This window comes from Cicer arietinum, chromosome 7 (assembly GCF_000331145.2).
Source record: "Cicer arietinum cultivar CDC Frontier isolate Library 1 chromosome 7, Cicar.CDCFrontier_v2.0, whole genome shotgun sequence".
Lineage (NCBI taxonomy): Eukaryota > Viridiplantae > Streptophyta > Magnoliopsida > Fabales > Fabaceae > Cicer > Cicer arietinum.
The window spans coordinates 9,325,863-9,348,835 of record NC_021166.2 but is presented as its reverse complement, the minus strand read 5'-3'; the positions used below and the strand labels follow the sequence as shown (position 1 = coordinate 9,348,835).

The following is a 22,973-nucleotide window of genomic DNA, read 5'->3' as shown; positions in this document are numbered from 1 at the left end:
AGAAATGGAGAGGATTCCAACTTAAATAAATGTATCTTTCAACTTTAGGTTTTATTTAGATATTTTTTATCTAGCAGAGCAATATAAAATGGAACGGAATAGGATGAAATGGAACATAATGGAGAAGAGAGTTCATTGCATTGTTTGGATAATTTATGACATAACATAATAATTTTCCTATTCCATTGTTGAGAAAGTGGACGAAATGAAGTGAGTTATAATTTTTTTATTCAATTTGTACATTTATTTAAAAATCATCTTTTATCTTTTATTCCATTTCCACCTGAATAAAAGAAAAAAAAGTCTAAACCCCTAAGCCTACAAGCTCACAGTGATAACCCACCTCAATTGCTACAATTCAAAATAAGCATGGTTTCTCCAATAGATCTTAACGTCAAGAAAAAAAGTAATAAATAAAGTCCATTTTAATTCTACTATTATGATATACATTGTAAGGTTTATATGCTTAAACTCACATACTTAAATAGGTGCAATAGCAAAATAAGAAGATACAAGTCGCAAAGAAAGATGATGCACACACAAGAAAAGAAAAGACAAAAAAAAAAAGGAGAAATAATTTACTCATAAAACAATAAAATAGGGGTAAAGAAATAAATATTTAATTAAGTTGCTCCATTCTATTGGATACATTCCAAATTGGAGGGAAGAAAAATAGGAGGAGAGGGTGGTAGGGAATGGAATCATGTTTCATACCATTCTATTCATTTTTTGCAAATCCAAACCATCAATCCAACCAGAGAATTAGGAACTCACGAAACCGTGTCAAATATTTCTTAAAAAAAGTCATGCCAAATATATCTATTGTTCAAATGATATATATATATATATATATATATATTAAAAATGATACGTATTCATATTCTTGTCTTTCAGATACCAATTCCTTCGTAACATTTAGGAGTACTCTATTTTTTTTATCTCCTTCAATTTTGAGTAATGCACCATGTTTATTTTGTGACTTAGTTTGAACTCTTTTGTAAAAAATTTAAAGTTTCACTGTTTTAGATCAACTTTATTTTATAACATGTGATTGTGAATAAAGAGTCATAAAATGGTTTTGTGATTTGATGAGTTTGAGTTATAAGTAAGTCATAGGTTAAAATTTTCCCTCTAATAAAATTAACAAATAATTAATATTGTGATTAGAGAGCGATTCCATCAATTTCGGGCGGCAAATACCGTTCTTTTCGTGCCATCTTCTTTCTCGCTAAAAAGTTGAGAAAAGGCAAACCAATTCCATTTTCCATGGGAAAAATATAAGGGAAGGCAACAAGACAATATAACGTGGTTTGGTTCCAAATTCAGTAGCAGAGATGTTATATATATAATATCTAATAAAAAAAATATTGTAATATAGTTAGCAAGTAATTATGAGTTTGACCTATGATATGGATGTATGAAAGAGAATATGTTAAAGAGAGATCAATCATCTAAATGGATACTCGTTGTGCTAAAAGAGGAATTACATTCTTACAGTAGCTAGATAGTTACAAATCTCGACTATATAATCTAAATCAACGGTCAAGATCGTTTAAAATTGATTTACGAATTATGTAATATGAGCCTATTCAATGTTTATGGTTTCACTAGTCAATATCCACACACGCATACACATGATAGTAAGAATAAAGAGGGAGGGTTGTTGATCGTGACTCAGTTGTTGTCTCCACTTCACTTTTGGAGAGGCAGTGGCTACATTTCCATGACATGCACTCCTAACAAGATTTACCCCAACCGGTTTCTTGACCTCTTGAAACTCTGATTGAAATGTGTTATGCACTCCTAACAATATGATTGAGAAATGAATTCTCTCCCTTTCTTCTTTCAATTATGAAAATTGTGGCACATAGAGAATATTTAAACTCTATCTATTGTCACACTATCATGTTTATATTATCAAAACTAATGAAAGAAATTGAAAGATCGAAGAAAGGCATTAAGCACTACTGGCCAAAATTCCTAGGCTCCTATCGACGGTTAAAAGACAGACGGATTATTTTCAATGAAAATTCAGACAACTATAAGATCAATAAAAGTGTTCTGTAAGATAAGCATTTCATTAATAAAAACCTTTTTATCTTTCAAAATCTAAGGAATGCATCGTGCTACATTGTATACAATTGTTCAAATTATTGAGAAATATGCTAACACTAGCAGCTGGTAGGAATGTGGCCACAACCACCAATTCTTAAACCAGTCTCATGCAGGAATAGGGGTGAAGCTCAAAGAGCTTTGCAAACTGGCAGCAAATTTCCGTGCCCACAGGTCATAGTGAATAATTTCTTCAAGGGAAGGTGCGGTCAACAATTCATTTTGATGCTTCTCACATGTTAGCTCCACAACCTTGAAAATATCCAAATAGCAAATCCTGGAACACAGCAAAATAACCCATTAGACAACAATTTACACTGACAAGAAGACGCTTATTGTAGCCTAAAAGCTATGAAGCATGGAGAAATGATACTTCCAAAAAGGATTTGTGCATGCATCAGACAGCTTTAGAACATGACACAGTTCCTAATGATAATGAGTAAAATAACAAAATAATAATCTTACTTTTCGTCAAGGAACATTTCTACAGCTTTTTCATTGGCTGCACTAAGAACTCCTGTCATGGTGCCTCCAGCACGGCCAGCAGCATAGGCAAGATTCATGGACGGATACTTAACGTTGTCAGGAGCTTTAAAAGTAAGCGAACCAAGTCTGCATAATCACATTTTTCAAGTATGGCTCTATTAAACAATAAATTTTCAAGCACAAAAAACTCTATGCCAAGTGGATCTGTCTATTTTTTTAGTGTGAACTAACAAAACAGAATTAAGTAAGCTGAAGGGAAAAATTATAGTACTTGCAAAGATCAAGCCGAGGCCAGGTGACTTCAGAACAATAAACTCTGTCAGGCCATGACAACGTATAAAGGATTGGCAAACGCATATCAGGCCACCCCAATTGTGCAAGAACAGATGAATCCTAAAAAGAAAAAATAATTTAGTATTAGATAAATACTCAACAACACTTAATGATCAACATCTCCTTTCTTCTATTCCTTTCTCCTTAACGAAACGTTACACAAGCTCAGCCTTCCCTCTGCTAATTTAGCCTAAGGCCACGAATTTGTATGTGGTATTATTCACCAGATATGTGTATCTGATTATTTGGATATCAAAAGATGGCAGCAAAAACAACATAGTATGAGGTTTGAACCTGTGTTTCAATCATTGAATGTATGATTGATTGTGGATGAATGACAATATCAATATCATCATAATCAGCTCCAAATAAGTAATGTGCTTCAATCACTTCTAGACCCTGCGAACAAGTGGAACAAATTTACTTTATGTATATAGTCAAGAAATGTAAACCACCTAATTAGACAGATATCATAAAAAGGAAGCAAACCTTGTTGAAAAGTGTAGCAGAGTCCACAGTTATCTTTTTCCCCATACTCCAGTTGGGATGTTTTAATGCATCAGCAACTTTAACATCTTTCAGTTTCTCAACAGGCCAGTCCCTATTAATCATGAAGCAAATGATACTTACAGTCATGTTGATCAGCTAGGGTCCAGAAACATAACTAAGAAAGAGAAATTCCAGATTTTCCGGGATCAATAGGTCTGCATCATGAATCGTGATATGGCAAGTTGGCAGCAAGAAAAATTCAGGCATACATAAGAAAGTTTAGAGTACCATACATTCCCTTTTGGTTCCCTTTCATTTCAGTAAAGATAAATGTGTCCAACATAGCAATAAAAAATTGTAAACTGAACATGCAAAACAGAAAAAGTGAAGCCATTGTTATTCAGGTTTATTTTACATACCTAAAAGCGCCTCCAGATGCAGTTAGAATAATTCGCCTAAGTGCACCCTCTGGCAACCCCTGGATACACTGAAACGAAGAATGCTTTAAGTTTTTGGCAGAGATAAAATAATTGCTTGAGTTTAATAAAAAAGATGTAGAGGCCAGAGAATCATATGTGAAGTTAATAAATCAGTCCATCTATAGTCTATTGCTCTTGTTGTGCACACAATGTTTTTTAATACAGTATGTGGTTTAGTACCTGAAAAATGGCAGAATGTTCAGAATCAGCCGGAAGTATTTTTACGTTATGTTTCTGAGCAAGAGGAAGGACAAAAGGACCTCCGGCAATCAGCGTCTCTTTATTGGCCAAAGCTATGTCTTTCCCAGCTTCTATGGCAGCAACTGTTGGCTAATACATTAATGACAGGAATTTCAGCAATCTAATATATATTCTTTCATAACAGTAATACCATCTGTGTCTTTTTTCACTACTTAATTTTTCTATGGTTTTGGTCACCAATGAATAAAAGAATAATCAAACCAGTCCTTCAAAGATACCATATCAGTAATCATAGTACACAAATGGAAATATGAAATCATGAAAATCACATCCATGATCCCCAAACATGCATTTGGCAGTCAAATTAGTCCCTGAAGTTGTATTTCACTGATTGAACTAGTCCCAACACCCAAGGGTTTGTAATTTGGGAACTAACTTGACAGATAAAGGCACATTCAGGGATTTTGGGTTAATTGCATCATTCAATTACAAATAGAACGTGGAAGACAAACTAACAATGGAGTTGTTACTGGGGAAAAAATACCAAATTCGTGTAATAAGGGCCATTATAAGCAATATATTATTTCTTTATTACTATATATACAATGACATTCTTATCTTCACAATTTGTGGATCATTCTCCTTTTGAATAATCAAATGACCTAATATGAAAATAACATTAAAATAACGCCTCACAAATTTTACACCTAGTTAAGATAAGACTTGATTGTTATCATAGATGCTTCACAGCGAACTGATGATATTCTTCTACTTCTGTTATCCACATTCCCTTTTCCAAATAATAATTTTTTTCGCAAGCAAATAAATTAAACAATAACAATAATAGCAACAAGAACAACAATGTTCTTCAAAGTTCATTTTGCCGGATGTAATTAATGAAGTTGACTGTAAAAAGCATGTAGATGCATGCACACGGAAGAGATCTTTCGTATCATAGTGAATTGAGCAGTTACAAATAAGGTCCGAAAAAAGGGAAAAGAGGTTACCTTTAGTCCTGCACAGCCTACTATTCCCGTGACTACAGTGACTGCATCTGGGTGGCGTGCAACCTGAGAATATATAAGCGATAGCTTGTGAAAAACAACATTGGCATTCTAAACCTAATTGCATCATAAACCAGATGCCAACCTCAATAACTCCTTGCTCTCCAGGGATGATCTCAGGTTTTTGTTCAACGTCTTTTAATGCCTCTTCAAGTTCCGCAATTAAAGACTCGTTTCTAACAGCAACAAGTTGCGGCTTAAATCTTTTAACCTGTGCAACATAAATACCAAGAGATTAATCTTCTTTCCATATTGATATATTGAAAATATGAAATACATAGACTGAGCCTTAAACCATGATAATTAATTTAGAGCTAAAACTTGTTTAGTCTTTTAAGATCACTCAACAAAAATAATGAAATCTGTCATAAATGCTTAAGAATGAACCCAAGTTTTTCAAAAACAGAATCAGGAAGATGATTTTCAATGCAACAATAACTACTGCAGTAAATTAGCCATGGGAGTGAATCCATCATGTAAAACTTAAGAAATTATTCTAGTCAGAGATAAAAAAAAAAACAAATCAATCCAAAGTTTCATGGTTGAAGTGAAGTATTTACCTGATCTACAAGAAGAGTAATGTTTGAACCAGCTGCAAGCGCGACAACTTTAAATTTATCTGGATTCTCCGCCACGATATCTAGCGTCTACAAAAGCATACAGGGAAAAAAGATTCACTACATCAAAGAATAAAAGAAAACAGAAAGTCATCTAATCAATCCAAGTTTAAACAATCAATTAAATCTAGTCATCTAATCAATTACCACCAAAAAGAAGAAGAAAAAAATCATAAATCCATTTCAAACATTTATAAAAAAATGAATGAAACCATAAAAACACAAACCATTCCTAACAAATAGTTGCAATTCTAACAAAAAAACATAGTTTAGATTATTTGCCATGCAGTCCAATACTATCTATTACTACAATAGAAATTTATCAAATTTAATAATAGAGTAGAGAAGCAGTACCTGAGTTCCAATTGAACCAGTAGATCCCACAATGGAAATAGGTTTTGGCCCTTCCCATGTCTTGTTACCTAATTCTGGAATGGCACGTCCTGGCCATGCTGGTGGTGGTTGTGACTGCACTGAGCAAGAAACTCTTCTTCTAGAAACTGTTCCACCACATTCTTTTCTTCTCAAAGAAAGACCACCTTAGAATCAAAACAAAACAAAATAAATAAACAAAAAAAATATTATATTATACAACAAAGTAGCATCAATATTGAAGAGCACAATTTGGGGAAAAATAAAGAAGAAATAAAAGCAACCTGAGAGTTTAGGCGTGAGACGGTTAGAGTTGAAGGGATCAGTGAAAAAAATGGAGTTGAGTTCAGTTGGAGAACATAAATTGAGAGCCATGGTAACAACTTAATGAGTTGGAACAAAAAAGAGATTGAAGTATCTTATAACAAGAATTGTTTGGGGGAAAGCATGTGAGTGGTGACAGAAAATGGGTTAGTTTAATATCACCAACAATATAATGGATGTGGTTTTGGACAGCATCGGGGATTATTATCAATTTTATTATTTTAATAATAGTATGTATAAAATAAATGAAATAAAAATGGAAAGTGGGTATTATAAAAATAGAATGAAGACGAAATAGAGAAGGGACGAATGTTCAACATGTGGAATCGTCGCTGCATCTCCTCTCCTATATTCGTTCGGTCAACTTCACTAACTTAGATGCTTTTCTACTATTTTACTTCTTGAAATTCTAACTATTCCTCAATTTCATATCTTAAATTTGTCAAATAATGATTTAGGTTCTATAGATTTTTTAAAATTAGTTTGATAGTTAATAATTTATAGTTAATAGTTGATAAGTTAATTAAAGTGTTTGTTTTTAAATTAATTGAAGTGTTTTGTAAAATTAGTAGTTCAATTAATTTAAAATATAAAAAAAATATTTTTAATTGATTTTTTTGTTAATTAATACTTAAATTATTTTTAAAGTGATAATTTTAAAAGAAAATATTAATTTAAAATTTATCAATCTTATATATTTTTATTTATTTTTATTTAAAATAAATTATTCATTAATCTGATATATTTTTGTTTATTTAGCTAGTTTTTAATTTTAAATTATAATAATAAATTATTTACTTTAAAATATTATTTATTTAAATTATTTTAAAATTTAAATTATTTATTTTAAATTAAAATAAATAAATTATTAAAGGTAAAAAATTATTTTAGTTGCAATAATAAAGATAAAATTGAAAAAAATAATAAATTATAAACTCGTAAACTACTTGAATTAGTTTATAAAAAAAAAACACTGTAAATTCATAAATGACTGGTATCAAATATGTCTTATATCTTATAAATTAAAAACTATAAGTCTATTTTTCTTTCTTGTTAAAAAGAATCTTAGTCTTTTACATTAAAAATATTAATTAATTTAGTCTAACATAAGTATTCATCAATTTAGTATTGCAAATAATTATTTAATTGGTTTTGATGGATGTATTCTAAATAAATATTTTGATTGAATGATTAAAGTATTTATGTTAGTAATTTTTGAAGATTAAAATGAGTATTTAATATTTTGGTCAGTCATACGCAGTGATTTTAAACTAATCACAAGTTATATTTTGAAACAAAGCATAGTTTGTTGACAATGATGTGAAACTAGTAAATAGTTAACCACTGATTCTATGAATTCAACCAAAAAAAATTGACCTAGAATTTGACTCTTGCCAATATATATATATATATATATATATATATATATATATATGGGTGACAGAAATAAATATAAAAATTTCATTAATTTTAGCATATTTAATTTAATAGGAGTATTAATATTTTTAAAAATATCCTTCGACTAATATTTCCATAAAATAATTTCTCATAAAAACTTCAATAAAAAAGTAGTTATTGAATAAATATAATTATATATTTTGACTTTTATATAAAAAAAACAATAAAGTTAACTAATATTCTTATTTAATATATGTAATTAATTGTTTTTCTTATGTTTAAGTTTGAAAAGAGTAAATCATTATTAAAGTGAAAAATAATAATTAAAAGAGTGGTGTTTCAATGCACATGAGCAACAAAAAAAGTGTTTCAATACACATATGATTTGTCATGGATTTTTTTATTTAAAAAGAATTCTTAATTTATTCCTCAACTATTAATTCCACTGATTTTATTTTCTAGTGCCATATAATTATTAGAAAAAATAGTATTTTGACTGTAACAAAGAAAAATGTTATTTTGACATAAATTTTGATATTCATCCTTTGCCAAATTTAAGGCAATTGAAATACACAGTTAATGATTATATTTTGGAAATGATTGATTACGTTTGGTAGGTATCTGAATTACACTAAACATACAATGAATAAATGAACCGCCTTATGCTAAAATATTACTTACTGTTCATGTATATAATTATGATCTGAATGCAATTAATTATGTATTTATTCTTTTGTTTATAGATGAGATTATATAATTATTATAAAAAGTTTATAAATAAATAAGAATTTTGAGTTTAAATCTAATATATGATGTCTAATATAATAATATTAATATTTTATTAATTAAATTAAAATTTAAAGACAATTAATCGTGTGTTTAAATTGCATCAAAAGTATCATAGTCTAATGTATTTATAATTTATAAATAGTGGCATATGATGTCTATGCATAGCATAGTCAACAAACTGTGCTTTGTTTCAAAATAAAACTTGAGGTTAGTCGAACTTGTTCAATGAAAAATCAGTCATAAATTAAAAGTACCTTTCCGTTTCAAATAAATGATATTTTAAATTTAAAAGAAAGTTATGTTAAATGAAATTTTGTATTTTTAAGTGAAATATTTTTATATTTTAATATGTATGTACCTTTGTCAAAAAGAAAACTTTGCCGTAGCTCTAGTGAAAAATAAGTAAAATATATCTCGTGATATCTTAATTTAATTTTAAATAATAATTTAATTATTATTATTTTATTTAATTATTTACATAAATTTTAAATAATGATTTGATTATATATTTTAAAATGTCAAAAATATTATCATTTTATGTAAAATTCCATAATATTTATCGTCATCTTCAAAAAAAAAACTTAAAAATTTATTTACCATCTTCAACAAAGTCATTTTTTTTCATTAAATTCATAAGTAAATCTTCACATAAATTAATGTTTTCATCTCTAACAATAACATTAAATTCATTAAATAAAGAACTTACATTTGAAGTTGGTGAATGATGGAAAATAAGAAGAAAATATTTTCTTAGTAATTTGATGATCAGCTTTTAAAAGTGTGAATTATTTATTTGATGGATTTGATTTGTTATTGTTGTTGGAGGTAAAGATATAAATTAATTTAAAGATTTGAATTGTAGATTTAATAAATATATAATTTTTTGAAATTGATAATAAATTTTTTCGATTTTATTTGAAGATGAGGATGAATTTTTTGGATTTTTATAAAAAATAATAACATTGTTCACATTTTAAGACATAAAAATCAAATTGTTTATTAAAATTAAATACAAAATGACAACCTAAATTGTTATTTGACATTAAATTAAGAGACTACGAAAATTATGTTGCCTACAAAATAATAATAATTTGCTTCTAAATAGATACCGTTTCATTATGCAAAATTATACTTATTATTTCAATGGTCCATAACAATAATTTATTATAATATTTAGTAATTTTACTAAACTCATTAAACTATTTATTTTATTATAATATTTGTGAAATACCTTCAATATCAAATAATATAAAGAAGCAAAAAATGTGAAGTAATATGGAACCTGGATAGAACCAAAATACCGAACAAAAGGAAATATTTATTAAAGTAATTTTTCCATGCATTATTTTTTAGTTATTTTAATTGAAATAAGTCGATAGCAAATAAAATATTCAATAACAAATATAGAAATAGAGATTTTTTTTATTGTTTCAATTCTTCGATTTTTAGGAAAACGAGGCCAAAAATTATTTTAATCAAAACTCATATTCAAGTTATCTGAAACAAATTGTCCTCTCATTAACTATTTTCGAATCTAATAACTTGGTGAGAAAAAGAAATTCGGCAATTTTAATTAAAATAATTTTAAAATAGTCCTGTTTTTTACCCTTCCGCGTAAAGTAAGTATTACTGTATTAGTTTAACGACTCACAATCTTGCAACTCAAAATCTTGTTCAACCAATGTATTTTGCATTCACGATTGTGTCGTTTAGTTTAGGAAGATAATAACACGGAACTTAAGGAAATGCACGAGAGCAAGGTTGTGAAATTAAAGTTTTTAAGTAAATTTGGTTTAACCATTTAAATTCATAGATCATAAAACTTTTAATTTAATTATAAAATAAAAATATATAAAATTGTCATAAAATTTTAAAACGGTATGAATAAAATAAGATAAATTATAACATCGTCGAGATTCATCGGCTGTTTGCGACTCGTTGGCCTTCACGGAGATAGTGAAGGTTAAGTTGTATGCGGGTTCAAAATAAAAAGAAGAGAATGACTCATTTGAGTTTAAAAAAAGTAAAAAGTTAGTATAAAACATGTTGAAGAATAGCGAAAAAGATATGATTTTTTTTTTAATTGGACTTAAAAAAGTGTGCCTCTTTTAAAATCAGGGTAAAATCAATGTATTTGTTGAATTCACTCAAATTTACTGTAAATTCATTCGTGATAATTCAGTATTCAAAATGAAGTTATCAATTTTTAAATATACTAGCGAATTAATGCTTTTTGCAGTTGAGTTGTATGAATTTACATGTTAATATGCGATTTTGATAACCTTGCATGAGAGTGGTTCATATTATACGATGCTCAAAATAGTAAGAAATGTGTTGGAGAATAGTGGAATAAATATGAGTTTTTTGAATTGTGCTTAAAAAATTGCACATCTTTTAAAATCAAGGTAAAATCAATGTATTCTTTGAATTCGCCCGAATTTACGATAAGTTCACAAATTCGCTCATGTAAATTTGTATGAATTTACATGCTAGTATGCAATTTTGATAAACTTGCATGAGAGTATAGCATGTGATATGATGTTCTAATTAAATATGACAATACAACCCGCATCTGCATGTACGCACTCGAACCCGTTGTAATTTAAGCGGAGAAAACCCATTTTATTGGATGTGGGTGGGAGTTTTTTCTGAAATTAAAACTCAGAAACAGAGAGAGGTTTGAATATGTTGATATTCACCTCGCATTCATTTCCGAACTTGTCCCGTTAGTAATATTATTGTCATTTTAAATTTTTTATAGACAAACATATATTTAATATATTTTAAATATTAAAAATTATAACTTCTTATCTAAAAAATATGATTTTAATATTTTATTATTGTATAATAATTATTTTATTCAAAAAAATCTAAAATATGTCGAGTCGAAGACATAGATAATAATTTAAATTTCACACCCGATATAAAACAAGAATATATACCAATTTTTATCAACTAATCCGACGGAGAAGGCAAAACAAGTTCCCACCCTACCTATGGTCACACCTAAATCAATATTTGAATGTTATGTTTAACTTTGATTTATAAATTATGTAAAACAAAATTGAAGTACTAGTCCTCTTCTTCGGTCCCTTTTTTTGGGTCCAATGAACCTCCCTTCTTTTATTTAGAAAGTATTAAAAACAATTAGATATTTTGCAAAGAACTAATATCCACTTTAATAAGTATAAGTCTATATTCTCTAATATATAGAATATTGTTTTTATTATATTAATATTCTTGCTAATAATAATTATTAATTATTAGTAAGAAATGGATGTATTATTATTAAATATTAATAAAACATTGATTATATAGAATTAATTATTCTATAAAAAAGCTAATAAAAAAATTGAAAAAGATTAAAATGAATTTACGTTAACAATTATGTGGTGGTGTAGTGGTTAAGATACTTTGTTTTGAAGCCTGGATCACGAATTCTACTTCCAAAAATAAGCACAAATACAAAATGAATTTATCGTAATTTAACAAATTCAAATCCTTGTTAGTGAAGGTTAAATATTATATAAGTATATATATTTTTTATTCAAGTAATTTAAGTGTGGAGAAATTGAAAAAATTTATATTAGAATATAGGACTTTAGTTTATGTATTATTAATTTTACAATCAATTAAACTGTATTTACGTGATATATATATATATATATATATATATATATATATATATATATATAATCAAAGCATTTAATAGTAAAGTCGTACATTTAAATATATTAAAAGTAAATAATTTTATATTTAAATATAAATTTTTATATATCAGTATTTTTATTGCTACCAACTAATATGTACTTATGAGTCTATATTTTAATATTTATTAATAAAATATTTTTCATATCTATTATTATATATTATTTAAGTGACATTCATTATAAAACAAATATAATATAATGTATCAAAATAAAAAATTATGTAAAAACTAGACTTTATATTTATTCACTTCCTATTATTCCTTAACTATAACCTCTTTTTAGGAAAAAAAAAATGTATTCCAAAATATAAGTCTCTTTATAACTTACTACTTCCTCAATTATTAAATATAGATAATTATTTGACAATAAATTTATCCTTAAATATAAGAAAATTATTTTGAAATTATTAGATACATTTATCGCATCTTTTCCAAATAAATCCCTAGTTAATAATAATAATAATAATAATAATAATAATAATAATAATAATAATAATAGAGAAGTGAAAATATGTAGTATATGCTAACATTTAAAAACAATAAATGTGTTTATTATTATTTTTAAATATATCATTAATTACAATGTCTTAAAAAATAAAAATCACATTAAATACAATTATGTATAAAAGATAATTTAATAATAATCATAAATGTCAAAGTTTAATTGACACCAAATAATATCGGTTCATTTAATTTAATCCAATCCAATTGCCGCATGATTTTCTTTCATATCCTAATTACTTATTACGGTTGATTAACGGCTTTGCTTTGACTATTTATTGGGTTACCCATGAGGATGCATGCATCAAACTGGAATTTCATTGAGGATTAATTTGCTTTTGTCGACCATTTTCATTATTAATTAAGTACATTGGCAATTGCTAGCACCGATTAATTTGATCATTGGGGCGACCCTCGTAATGTAGTATTTCGTTTCTCTCCCAAAATAATTATTATATTTGATCGTTTATAATAGATATTAAAAAAATATGATAAAAGGAATAAAGAATAATAATTTTACCAAATTATCTTATAAATCGTTAATTAATTTTAAGTATGATAAATGAAAAATAAAATAATAATAAATTGTGAATGACGCATATAATATTAATCAAATGGTAGAATTAATAAAAATAAATTAAAATTTTATTAGAAATTAAAATAAAAAATTATTTTTAAATAATTTTTTCTTATGAATACGACAATTATTATAAGATCGAGCGAATATAAAAGTTGAATATAAAATCATAATAAAACTAATTAATTTAAGAATAGATCATGCTAACAAATAGAAAATCATATTTTTTACAATTTAAATTATACAAATTTCAATATTTTTTTTTTATATATTTAAATTCTTAATAAATATCTTAAAAACGCTTATGACCATCTTTCTTTAAAAATTACAATGGCAAGGATGATACGAAACAGAATAAAAGTTGTAAGTAGATTCTTTGAGAACCAAAAAACAAAATATAAAGAGCCAGACGACATTATGAGAAAATCAGAAATGATAATTGTCACACGACTATTTAGTGAATAGATTTTGGCCATTAGAATCAAATGAACGAATATCATTTAGTGTCAAATTAAAATTTGACATCAATTTATTCTATCCTTAATTCCCTATACAAATATATACAATAATTATATTATAAATTTTTTTCGTAAATATGAAATATGCAAATAATAATGTACGAGAGTAGTATGCAATTAAGAATCGATGATTTATCACAAATATGAGAGCAAACGTGATTCGAGCATCTTATTATAAAAACAAAGTATTAAATATATGCTATAAGATGCTTGATGTTCCCAGTTTGGCATTTGGCGAATGCAAATCCCAAATACATATGGCTTTTCATTTTTTTATAAGTTACATTATTATAGAATAAAATAAGTAAAAAGAATAATTGAAAATTTAATATATCTAATATTAAATATTAATAAGATACGTTAATTTTTCGACTATTAGTTTTGCATATATTTTATTTCAACAAAAATATGGTTTTTGAGTATGACAAAATAAGTAGTACTAGTGAAAATAGATACTTCCTCCTTTGCTAGTTAATTGTATTTTTGTTATACATACAAAGATAACTAATTTTGATGTTATTACTTATATTTTCTTTTAATGTTTGTAATAATTTATTTTCTTATTTTATATATTTATGTTTCTACAATAAATAATTAAGTGTATTATTGACAAATTAATAATTAATTTCGTATTAAACTTTAAGAACTATGATCAAATGGAAATAAAATTTGGTTGCAAATGTGATAATGAAAAGATAACCTAGGGAGTACAATTTAAGGTGGGTAAACTATAATTTTAATGCTAAATAGAATACGACTATGTTATTTTGGTACTTGATTAAGTAAAAATCAAAATTAATCATCGAATTATTAAAATAGTTTTTAAAATATATATTTTACTATCATAAAAGTTTCTAAAAGATATAATTTACTGTTAAAATAATCTATTACTTTTTTAACATTAGAGATTAAACTAATTGATATTTTGACAATTCAATGACTAATTTAAGTATTTTGCTAAGTCATTGACCAAAATGACAACATCTTATTCTTTCAAAAATTAAAATGATGGTTTGTAATAAAAGCAAATACGCAAAAACAACATTTGAAATAAAGGCAGAAACATCATTAAAAGATGTACTTTGCTCCATCAATGAAAGACCAAATTTTGCTAGTCTATCTGGCAATTGATAAGGCTACCTCAACACATGAGAGCACTTGTAGACACCACCTAGGACTGAAAAATAGTTAAAAACAGCCACCAATTGAGCACAAGGATGAGACTGAGACCATTCATTCTTAAAACTTTTTCGACAGAAGCATTCATTTTTAATCATGTCAACTGCAACTTGATTATCAGACTCCCACCAACATACTCTTGAAACCTTTGCTCCAACTTCGCCCCAATGAGATTCACCCAAAGTTCTCTGTGAATAATAGAACGCAGGTCGAGATTTGCAGCATGGGATATCAATAACAATTTGAGGATGATCACGCAAAATACAGCCACAAGTTGCACAACCCGAAGAATGAGCCACCATACCATCACAGCATTAGAGCTCGTTTACTTTACGAAAATATTTTCAATTTTTCATTTGTTAAAATTTATGTTAATTATACTTGTTAACAAAGAGATAAAAAATTTTGGAAGTGAATAATTGTCTACATTTATAATTTTTTTGTCAAAACAATTGTTTGAATTTTTAAGAATAATAAAAATATCAAAAAACTGTTTTCATTATTTTTAAAAATACATCTTCTTTAACTATTTAATTTTCTATCCATGATAATAATTCAATTCAAAAGTATCTCGTAACCATAAAATAAACACACATGTTTAAAAATAAAAACATTATATTCTCATAAATAAACGGATCTTAGGAGCCATCTACATCAAATCAAGGGGTACATAAGTTCAAACTTCAAACATGGACTTTGAATTTAGCGTTCGTTCTCACTTAAGTTCATGGATTTAACAAAATAAAAAATGAAATCTAAAAGTAAATCCATCTTTCATTTCATATTTCAAAGTTCAAAAGTTATCTATCTCAGTTAAGTTTAATAGATTATCCTTGATACAACATTAATTGCATAGCTGGATTTTAAGTTGGCATTTCAGTCACCCAGTAAGTCCCGAGTTAAGTTCCCGATCGTGATGTGCATTATTCATATTCTATAGATGTTTAATTACATATTTTAAATTTAAAATATGAGTATGCGATAATCTAATTGCATTCCACACAGGTGCTAGTACTGATAGTGATAACTGTAAAAGTTAACATAAAACCTATAATAGTGCATACTTCTAGTACCATATTCTTTCATAAAAAAGAGACCCGCATTTGCATCTTGTATTGATGTCGAGTTTATGAAACAAAAACTGTATTCAGTTTATCCAGAATTTGGGACTACTTCAAGCTCTATTTCCAACTTCATGTGTATTCATGATAGATAATAATTCACCTTCACTGCTCTTCATATTTGGCTTCATGGTCTTCTTGTAAGACTTGTATCTCACTAGAGCTGATAATTGAGCTGCCATTGCTTCTCTCTACACCTTCAGATTCCGCCGGTTTTGGGATTCCATTCACCTCACCAGAGATGTCAGAAGATTGAGCTACTGACTGATTCTCTGACACCTGTTCCTTTTGGACAGCCTGTTTTGGCCGCCTGATTGCTTCTGCAGCTTCTGCCATAGCTATCGGTGGAGGTTGAGGAGGAACCCACACACGTTGTAGTGGCTGCTGACTGGATGCAGTACCATAAGGTGCTCCACTAGACTCATTTTCTTCAATCTCTCTGATTCTGACATTTTTCTTCTGCCACCAGGGCATTGGGTCATCCCCATTGGATTGAGTGATATCTTGGACCTTGATATTTGATTCTTCACCATTTGCTTGAGGCTGAAACAATTGGCTAGATGTGTTCTGCACCTGCCCAGTCTCCCAAGGCTGCCCAGGAGAAGTTGAAACACAATCAGATTCATGTGAAATATATCACTGAGGCACCGAAAAAGGAAAATTTATGCATAAATTACAATTTCAACACGTGTGTTAGAAGCCAAAATTTAACTAGTCACATAATTATATTTTTCAGATTTAAAAACAATTATAACTTCCAGCCTAGTTTTCCGAACAAATATAATAAACGAATCATTCATTTTTCACTAGTTTCAAATCATTTTTAACATGGTCATCAGATTTAAAAAACATTATAACCTCTAGCCTAGATATATGCGATCAAATGTAACAAACAAATCATCCATTTTTTACTAGTTTCAAATCATTTTCCCCATCTTTAGCTTAAATAAATTTTGATGTTAGATATGCCGGTCCAGTATAAAAATCAAATATTTCTACTCACTAAAGTTAATTTCTAAAGAAAATTGGAACTGATTTATATCTATCCCAGTAATTTGATGTTTTCAAGATACTTAAAAAGTTATCATAGGATTTAATGTTTCTGTCAGTTAACATTATAATCCTAGCAAAACATAATCTAGAATTAATTTATCAGTCAACTGTCATTTCCTTGATGGTCCAGTTGCAGGACATATCATCTTCACAAAAACGGTCAGCAATCATAACTGTATATTCAGGAACCATCATGCTGCAAAAGTTATATTGACAGAAAATCCTCAAAGATGAACCAAAATAAAGTTTTAAGAAATACTTATTTCAACTTAGTTAAATTAAAACTTCATAAATCTAAACTACTTAAGAAATGCAAAGCACTTTGTATTAAACCTTTGATTTGGGCAATATACGAGGATCTGACGGCTGTTGGCTAGGGTTGGGGGGTAAATCATTGATGTCCTGCATGAAAACCCAGTGTTATATACAAGTAACAGGCCACATAAAGTTGGTAAACCCAATAGATAAGAGCAATCTTATTTGCAAACCATAATCTTCTAGTCCCTCTGGTCTCAAATATAAGCAACTAAAAACTTATGTTTGTGGGTCTCAAATATAAGCAAATGTTGACAACTTCTACTACATTTAATGCTATTATTCCCTAATTACCCTTCCATTAATTTAAAATTTATTTTCTAACCCATTTATTTTCATGGAACATGTACTCATGAGGGGTCATTTGGAAATACAATTACCCTATCAATTAATTTGAGAAAATTAATTCAAACTAACTAATTTTCTTAAGAGGTGTGAAAGTAAATTTATTTATTTTTTGCTTATATATATAAGACTGGATGGAGTACTTCCCAGTGATACCTTTCCTCACATATCAAACTTTGATTACTTATTTTTCAATCAAATTTCTTATAATTCTGTATAAGTGGTTCACAAATGAGGTTTATGCTTATATCATGCAATTAAGTTGATCCAAGCGAAAAGCTTACTCTGATATTAGAAGGCTTCTCCCCTCTTTGGACCATGGCCATTATCTGCAAAAAATAATTGGAAAAGTCAAACAAAATATTATAAGCATTATGGAAGATGAATAACACTATCCATTCCATCAAATATGAAGAAAACATACATTCATTAATAACCACAGAATTCATTTATTAATTATATGTAGTCCCTCAACTCAGGTAGACCTATGTAAATACAAAATGTTCAGAAAAATGCGGAAACAAAAATTAAAATGGGGATCTGTGATGTATAGAGAATCCCCCGCTCAATCAAAACCCTTCAAATTCAATTATTGCCCAACTCTCTCAACCCGCCTATTCCTCTTCACATTTAGTCCACCTTCTGAGGGTGATACCAAAACCATTCCCTCTTCAAACTCATCACGCCAGCTACCTGTCTGCTAAAACTTCACTTCGGTTTTTTATCTGCATTAAGGCTAGTTACAGTCCCTTTAGGACCTTCAACTCCAACCTTATTCCTCCTAAAAAACAAATGTAACCAGTCTCGTCATTCGTCATTTGAACTGAATGCAGCCCAGGTTTCTCCCTTAGATTAAACTTGGGTCAGGAACATATTAGTTTGCTGCTAATGGGCAAAGCAAAAAATGCCTTCTCTAATTCAGACAACAGGGGAGAATGGGTTCAATTATTCAGCAAATGATTTTACATTCCCAGAAGAATCAATGCTTGATCCATGTCACGAATCATATATATATCTGATATAAGAATAGATATAATGGTGTTGTTTGATATAAAGAATAGACATAAATAATCAGAAATACAATAGCCATAACAGAAAGCTATAATCCATAGTCATATCCCAAAGTAATTAATGCCTAGATATTAAATATTTTTTTATAGTAGATGTGATGTGATCTTTATCTTTCAAGACATGAAGACAATGCTGAAATGACAAGCATTCAGATGATACACAAGTAAAAGACAAGGCAATGGGTTGAAAAATAAATAACTACAGAAGCATATAAATACTACCTCCATATATGACTTTGGATGAGGAGGACCTGATGGTTCAACAGGTGCAGGCGGGGATAAAGATCTCCCTGCATTCAACATTTTAATAATAAGTAATATGATTCAGAAAAACAACACTACTTTAGTTAAGATCTAGTAATCAATATTACAACCTGAACGCAAGTCATAGTCCGTCTTGCCATTCGCAATCAATCTCTATATATAATTAAAATTAAATATGTCAGTCAAAAATTAAAACATAAGACACTCAAATCAGGATCCAAAAAGGTGTTAAAAAAATTTCATTGAAGATGCTGAGAATGTCCCCATTGAAGTCTAATTATATCTGACCTTTGAACTTGTTTGACTGACTCGGAGATCTTCTTGCCCTGAGACGGAGACACCATAAGAAGGCACATTTTGTTCCATAATATTTTTTTTCTCATAAAAAATTTTGTTACATAATTTGGAAGAAACAGATATTCAACAAGAACTTCAAAATTCGAACTAACTGGTACACATTTCCAGCATAAATACACATAATTTCCGATATGATGCCACCAAAATTTATCAGGAAGCCTAAAACAGTTGTATGAAATCAAATTCAAGGGAATGAACGAGTTTCCAGACATAGTCATGAAGCTAGAAACTCATTTAGAATATTATAAACACAAATTTGTCAAAGCTCTTGGTCACCATGAACCACCTCGTTGTACTCTTTAAGGGGTTATAAAAACATTAGTTCCCCAATTACAGAACCACACACTTTCCTAACAAACACACAAGTTCTATTGGCATGTCATAAATGAAAACCTGAATAAAACATTCATAGCATTGGAAACTTCTCATGTCAGCCCAATATATTAAATGGCAATGCCCAATTACCTTCCAATCTTCTTATTGCATTTGTCATTAACTTCATTTCTTGTATTTGCTTATCTAAAAGACTCACAACTTCCACAAAGTATTTCCTCTCTGCAAAGTAAAAACCAGATGTTTCAGTAAGCCCATAATACAGTAATTTCTCAGAATAAAAGATGCCCAACACGAGTAGGGGTATCAAAACAAAACGAAGACATTTTATATCAAACAAGAAAAATTAAACCCACCTTCACCCTTTGAAGCCAACATTTCTTGGCTTGCTTTTGCCACATCAGCAGCTGCAGCTGCAGCTGATTTTGCAGCTTGAGCAGCTTCTTCAGCCAAAGTTGGTTTGTTGCTAGTTTTCTTTGACTGTTCATCATCTTCATCTAAGACAACCTTGCGTATCCAAGCTTTTAACCGAGGAAGTAGGGAATTCTAAAAACAGAGCATGCTTAAAGTTCAGAAGGATAAAAAAAATGTGATAAAACTTGTAATGTACCAAAATATCCAGCTAAATACAAGAAAGGATTAAAATATCAATAACAAACTGAAAAGAACATAGCAATGTGTTCTCAACCATTAAGATACTGGTTTAGATGGCATCATGCACGACAGTGGGTGGCAATACCTTAATTATTAAAACTGTTCCAGCCCCTGAAGCAGACAGTAATCCAACTACAACAAGGGCATGGGACCAGTGAAATCTGGTTCGCGATAAGATTCCTGATGAAGTATTAACCCCGGCAGAAGCAGGTAAAGCCGGCTGCAAAGTTTGCTGTTGGGCTTGTTGCTGAGTATTTGATGATGACTGCAACTGCCCATCTGCTAGCATTATAATAGCCATGTTTAAAATGTAACAGAAGCAAGAATCCATCCAGTTTTATTGAAACTAATCTAATGGAGATTTCACGAGCAGGTTGATTCAACCCAAAGGGAAAATACAATAATAATAAATGTTTCACCTTGATTTACACCAGCTGTCTGCACAGTTGGAGCTGAATCCTGTGATATTCCATCAAGGTAAGGATTAAAAAAGATGAACATACTGGAAAGTGACCAAAAAATTATTATTTTACAACAAAAAAGCCCTGGCTTACAGGCACACGCCGAAAGGCTTCATCAATCTCCTCCTTTGTAAGGCCTTTTTTCTCCAAAAATGACCGCCTGTACATGACGGGTGAGCCTTTGACTTTTGGGTGTGATAGAAATTTCACAGCATTCTGAACTTGTTCCTCCCGCAATGGTTGTGAGTTCACAAAGACTGATGTAGGTGAACTGGGTTTAACAGGCTCGTCTCCGGCATTTTGTTGATCCATGTTTGTCGGTTGGATAATTTCACCTCCTAAATCTCAAAAAAGAGAATCAGCAAATCAATTTTATCATGCCTAAAACAATATAATTTGCAACTTATCTGAAATATTCTCCTAGCAGATCCCGTCCATCAATCAAGGAAACATTCAATAACAGTACAGTAAAATTATGACAGGAACAAAATCTATGGTATTAGAAAATTAAGGAATCTGTTGAGAACTATAATTTATCATTATATGTTTGTTGGTTAAGTTTAATCATTACCAGCAGTTTAAGGAATCTGACAGGAGTTGATGAAATATTTGTTTGAAAAAGTCAATATTCCAATTATTTTAATGATCCCAAAAACAGTTTAAGGGAAACTCCAGGAGTTGGAAAAACAGTATGAGATTGTCATGGTGCTGATGGTTAATCACCAGAAAGTGGTGTAGCTTCACCTAAACTCTATAGTACCGACACCTCTTATCGAAGTCCTGTCCCAATGTCTGACCCGACACTGACACCTGATTCCATACAATTAATTCATTTTCTCAAATTAATAGAGGTGCCGCAGTGTCAATATCCTATTCGATGTCCGTATTTGTGCTTCATAGCATCTAAACAATATTTTCTTTCAGGGGTGTTGTTAACTTGTTATAGATAGTATCGTAGTAAGAATTTGTTGCTTGCAGTTATTTTGGTGCAAACAGTATTCAACCAGTATTCATAAGGCACTTTGGTGAATGAGAGTTAAGCATAAGAATAACAAGAAAATAAGTGCAGCAGTGAGATAAATTAATCGTGTAGAAGAATTTCGTATAAAAAATTTGTAGTCAATATCCAACAATTGAAGCCCTAAAAAATGAAGAAGAAAACACTTAATCGAGGTATATTACATAAAAGACAAAAAAAGGCAAAAAAAAAAAAAAAAGGCGTTATCGAAAGTGAAAAGTAGAATCGTTAAGAATCTCCGATTTGACTAGCGAGGAAATTACGGAATCTACGGCGATCGATAATTAAAAATTGAAATGAATAATAAAGAGAAGATAGAAAATTAAAAATCAAAACCTTGGTTTTCGTCGGTGGCGGTGGGAGAGGGAAGAGTAGGAGGTGGTGATTGTGTTGCCATGCTATTTCTCAGTCCTTAGCAATTGGGATGAGATTAATGTGAAGTGTGTGAGAGAGTGGATTTTAGCTGAAGAGAAAAAAAACAAAAAGAGTTTGGGCTTTAACTTTGCTCCTCCTCTTCTTCTTCTCCAAGCATATCGTATCGTATCATATCATCTTCTTCTTCTACTTCGGCTTCGAAATACGCCAAACAATTAATACTGCAAGTTAAATCACATGTTTTTCTTATTTTTTATTTTTACTCGACATTTACCTAATCGTGTTACACATCTTTTTTGAATTTTTATGTCAAGTCAAGTTAAAAATAAAATAAAATGACTAATTTTAGTTTTTATTATTGAATTTTTCCCTTGATTTCCTAATTAAATACTTCAATTTCTTCAACGAGAATTAAAGATAATGAAATGTGGTAATGTGAATTTCAAACACTTACAGTAT

The 22,973-nt window shown here is 29.2% G+C and overlaps 2 protein-coding genes across 3 annotated transcripts; both read right to left on the bottom strand.

Annotated features, from left to right (window-relative positions):
• Positions 1-2,057: 2,057 nt before the first annotated feature.
• Positions 2,058-6,668, bottom strand: LOC101494630 (1-deoxy-D-xylulose-5-phosphate reductoisomerase, chloroplastic). The gene is made up of 12 exons (XM_012718156.3): positions 6,438-6,668; positions 6,136-6,320; positions 5,725-5,811; positions 5,250-5,375; positions 5,108-5,170; positions 4,080-4,229; positions 3,840-3,907; positions 3,421-3,532; positions 3,226-3,330; positions 2,870-2,991; positions 2,578-2,724; positions 2,058-2,389 (listed from the first exon to the last, which is right to left on the bottom strand). Exons 1-12 carry the CDS (start codon positions 6,526-6,528, stop codon positions 2,221-2,223), a joined length of 1,425 nt encoding a protein of 474 aa, XP_012573610.1. The 5' UTR covers positions 6,529-6,668; the 3' UTR covers positions 2,058-2,220.
• Positions 6,669-16,047: 9,379 nt separating this feature from the next.
• Positions 16,048-22,725, bottom strand: LOC101494318 (peroxisomal membrane protein PEX14). 2 transcript variants are annotated; one of them, XM_027336612.2, is made up of 12 exons: positions 22,476-22,725; positions 21,215-21,465; positions 21,080-21,119; positions 20,746-20,939; positions 20,363-20,552; positions 20,139-20,228; positions 19,605-19,642; positions 19,427-19,469; positions 19,275-19,342; positions 18,267-18,311; positions 17,656-17,724; positions 16,048-16,860 (listed from the first exon to the last, which is right to left on the bottom strand). In XM_027336612.2, exons 1-12 carry the CDS (start codon positions 22,534-22,536, stop codon positions 16,375-16,377), a joined length of 1,575 nt encoding a protein of 524 aa, XP_027192413.1. In that variant the 5' UTR covers positions 22,537-22,725; the 3' UTR covers positions 16,048-16,374. The 2 variants fall into 2 exon arrangements, with proteins under 2 accessions (XP_027192413.1, XP_004508866.1); XM_004508809.3 differs by having other exon boundaries at positions 21,215-21,459; positions 22,476-22,723.
• Between the last annotated feature and the right edge of the window lie 248 nt (positions 22,726-22,973).

What these genes read in the sequence shown, in the direction of transcription:
- LOC101494630 (XM_012718156.3), bottom strand. Translation starts at nt 6,528, where the DNA reads ATGGCTCTCAATTTATGTTCTCCAACTGAACTCAACTCCATTTTTTTC. An exon ending in ATTCAATGATTGAAACACAG is followed by an intron (nt 2,992 to 3,225) that starts GTTCAAACCTCA and finishes TTTTCTTTTTAG; the next exon opens with GATTCATCTGTTCTTGCACA. An exon ending in CCTCGGCTTGATCTTTGCAA is followed by an intron (nt 2,725 to 2,869) that starts GTACTATAATTT and finishes GTGATTATGCAG; the next exon opens with ACTTGGTTCGCTTACTTTTA.
- LOC101494318 (XM_027336612.2), bottom strand. Translation starts at nt 22,536, where the DNA reads ATGGCAACACAATCACCACCTCCTACTCTTCCCTCTCCCACCGCCACC. An exon ending in CGCCACCGACGAAAACCAAG is followed by an intron (nt 21,466 to 22,475) that starts GTTTTGATTTTT and finishes CTCTTTTTTGAG; the next exon opens with ATTTAGGAGGTGAAATTATC. An exon ending in ATCCAAAGTCATATATGGAG is followed by an intron (nt 18,312 to 19,274) that starts GTAGTATTTATA and finishes TATTTTTTGCAG; the next exon opens with ATAATGGCCATGGTCCAAAG.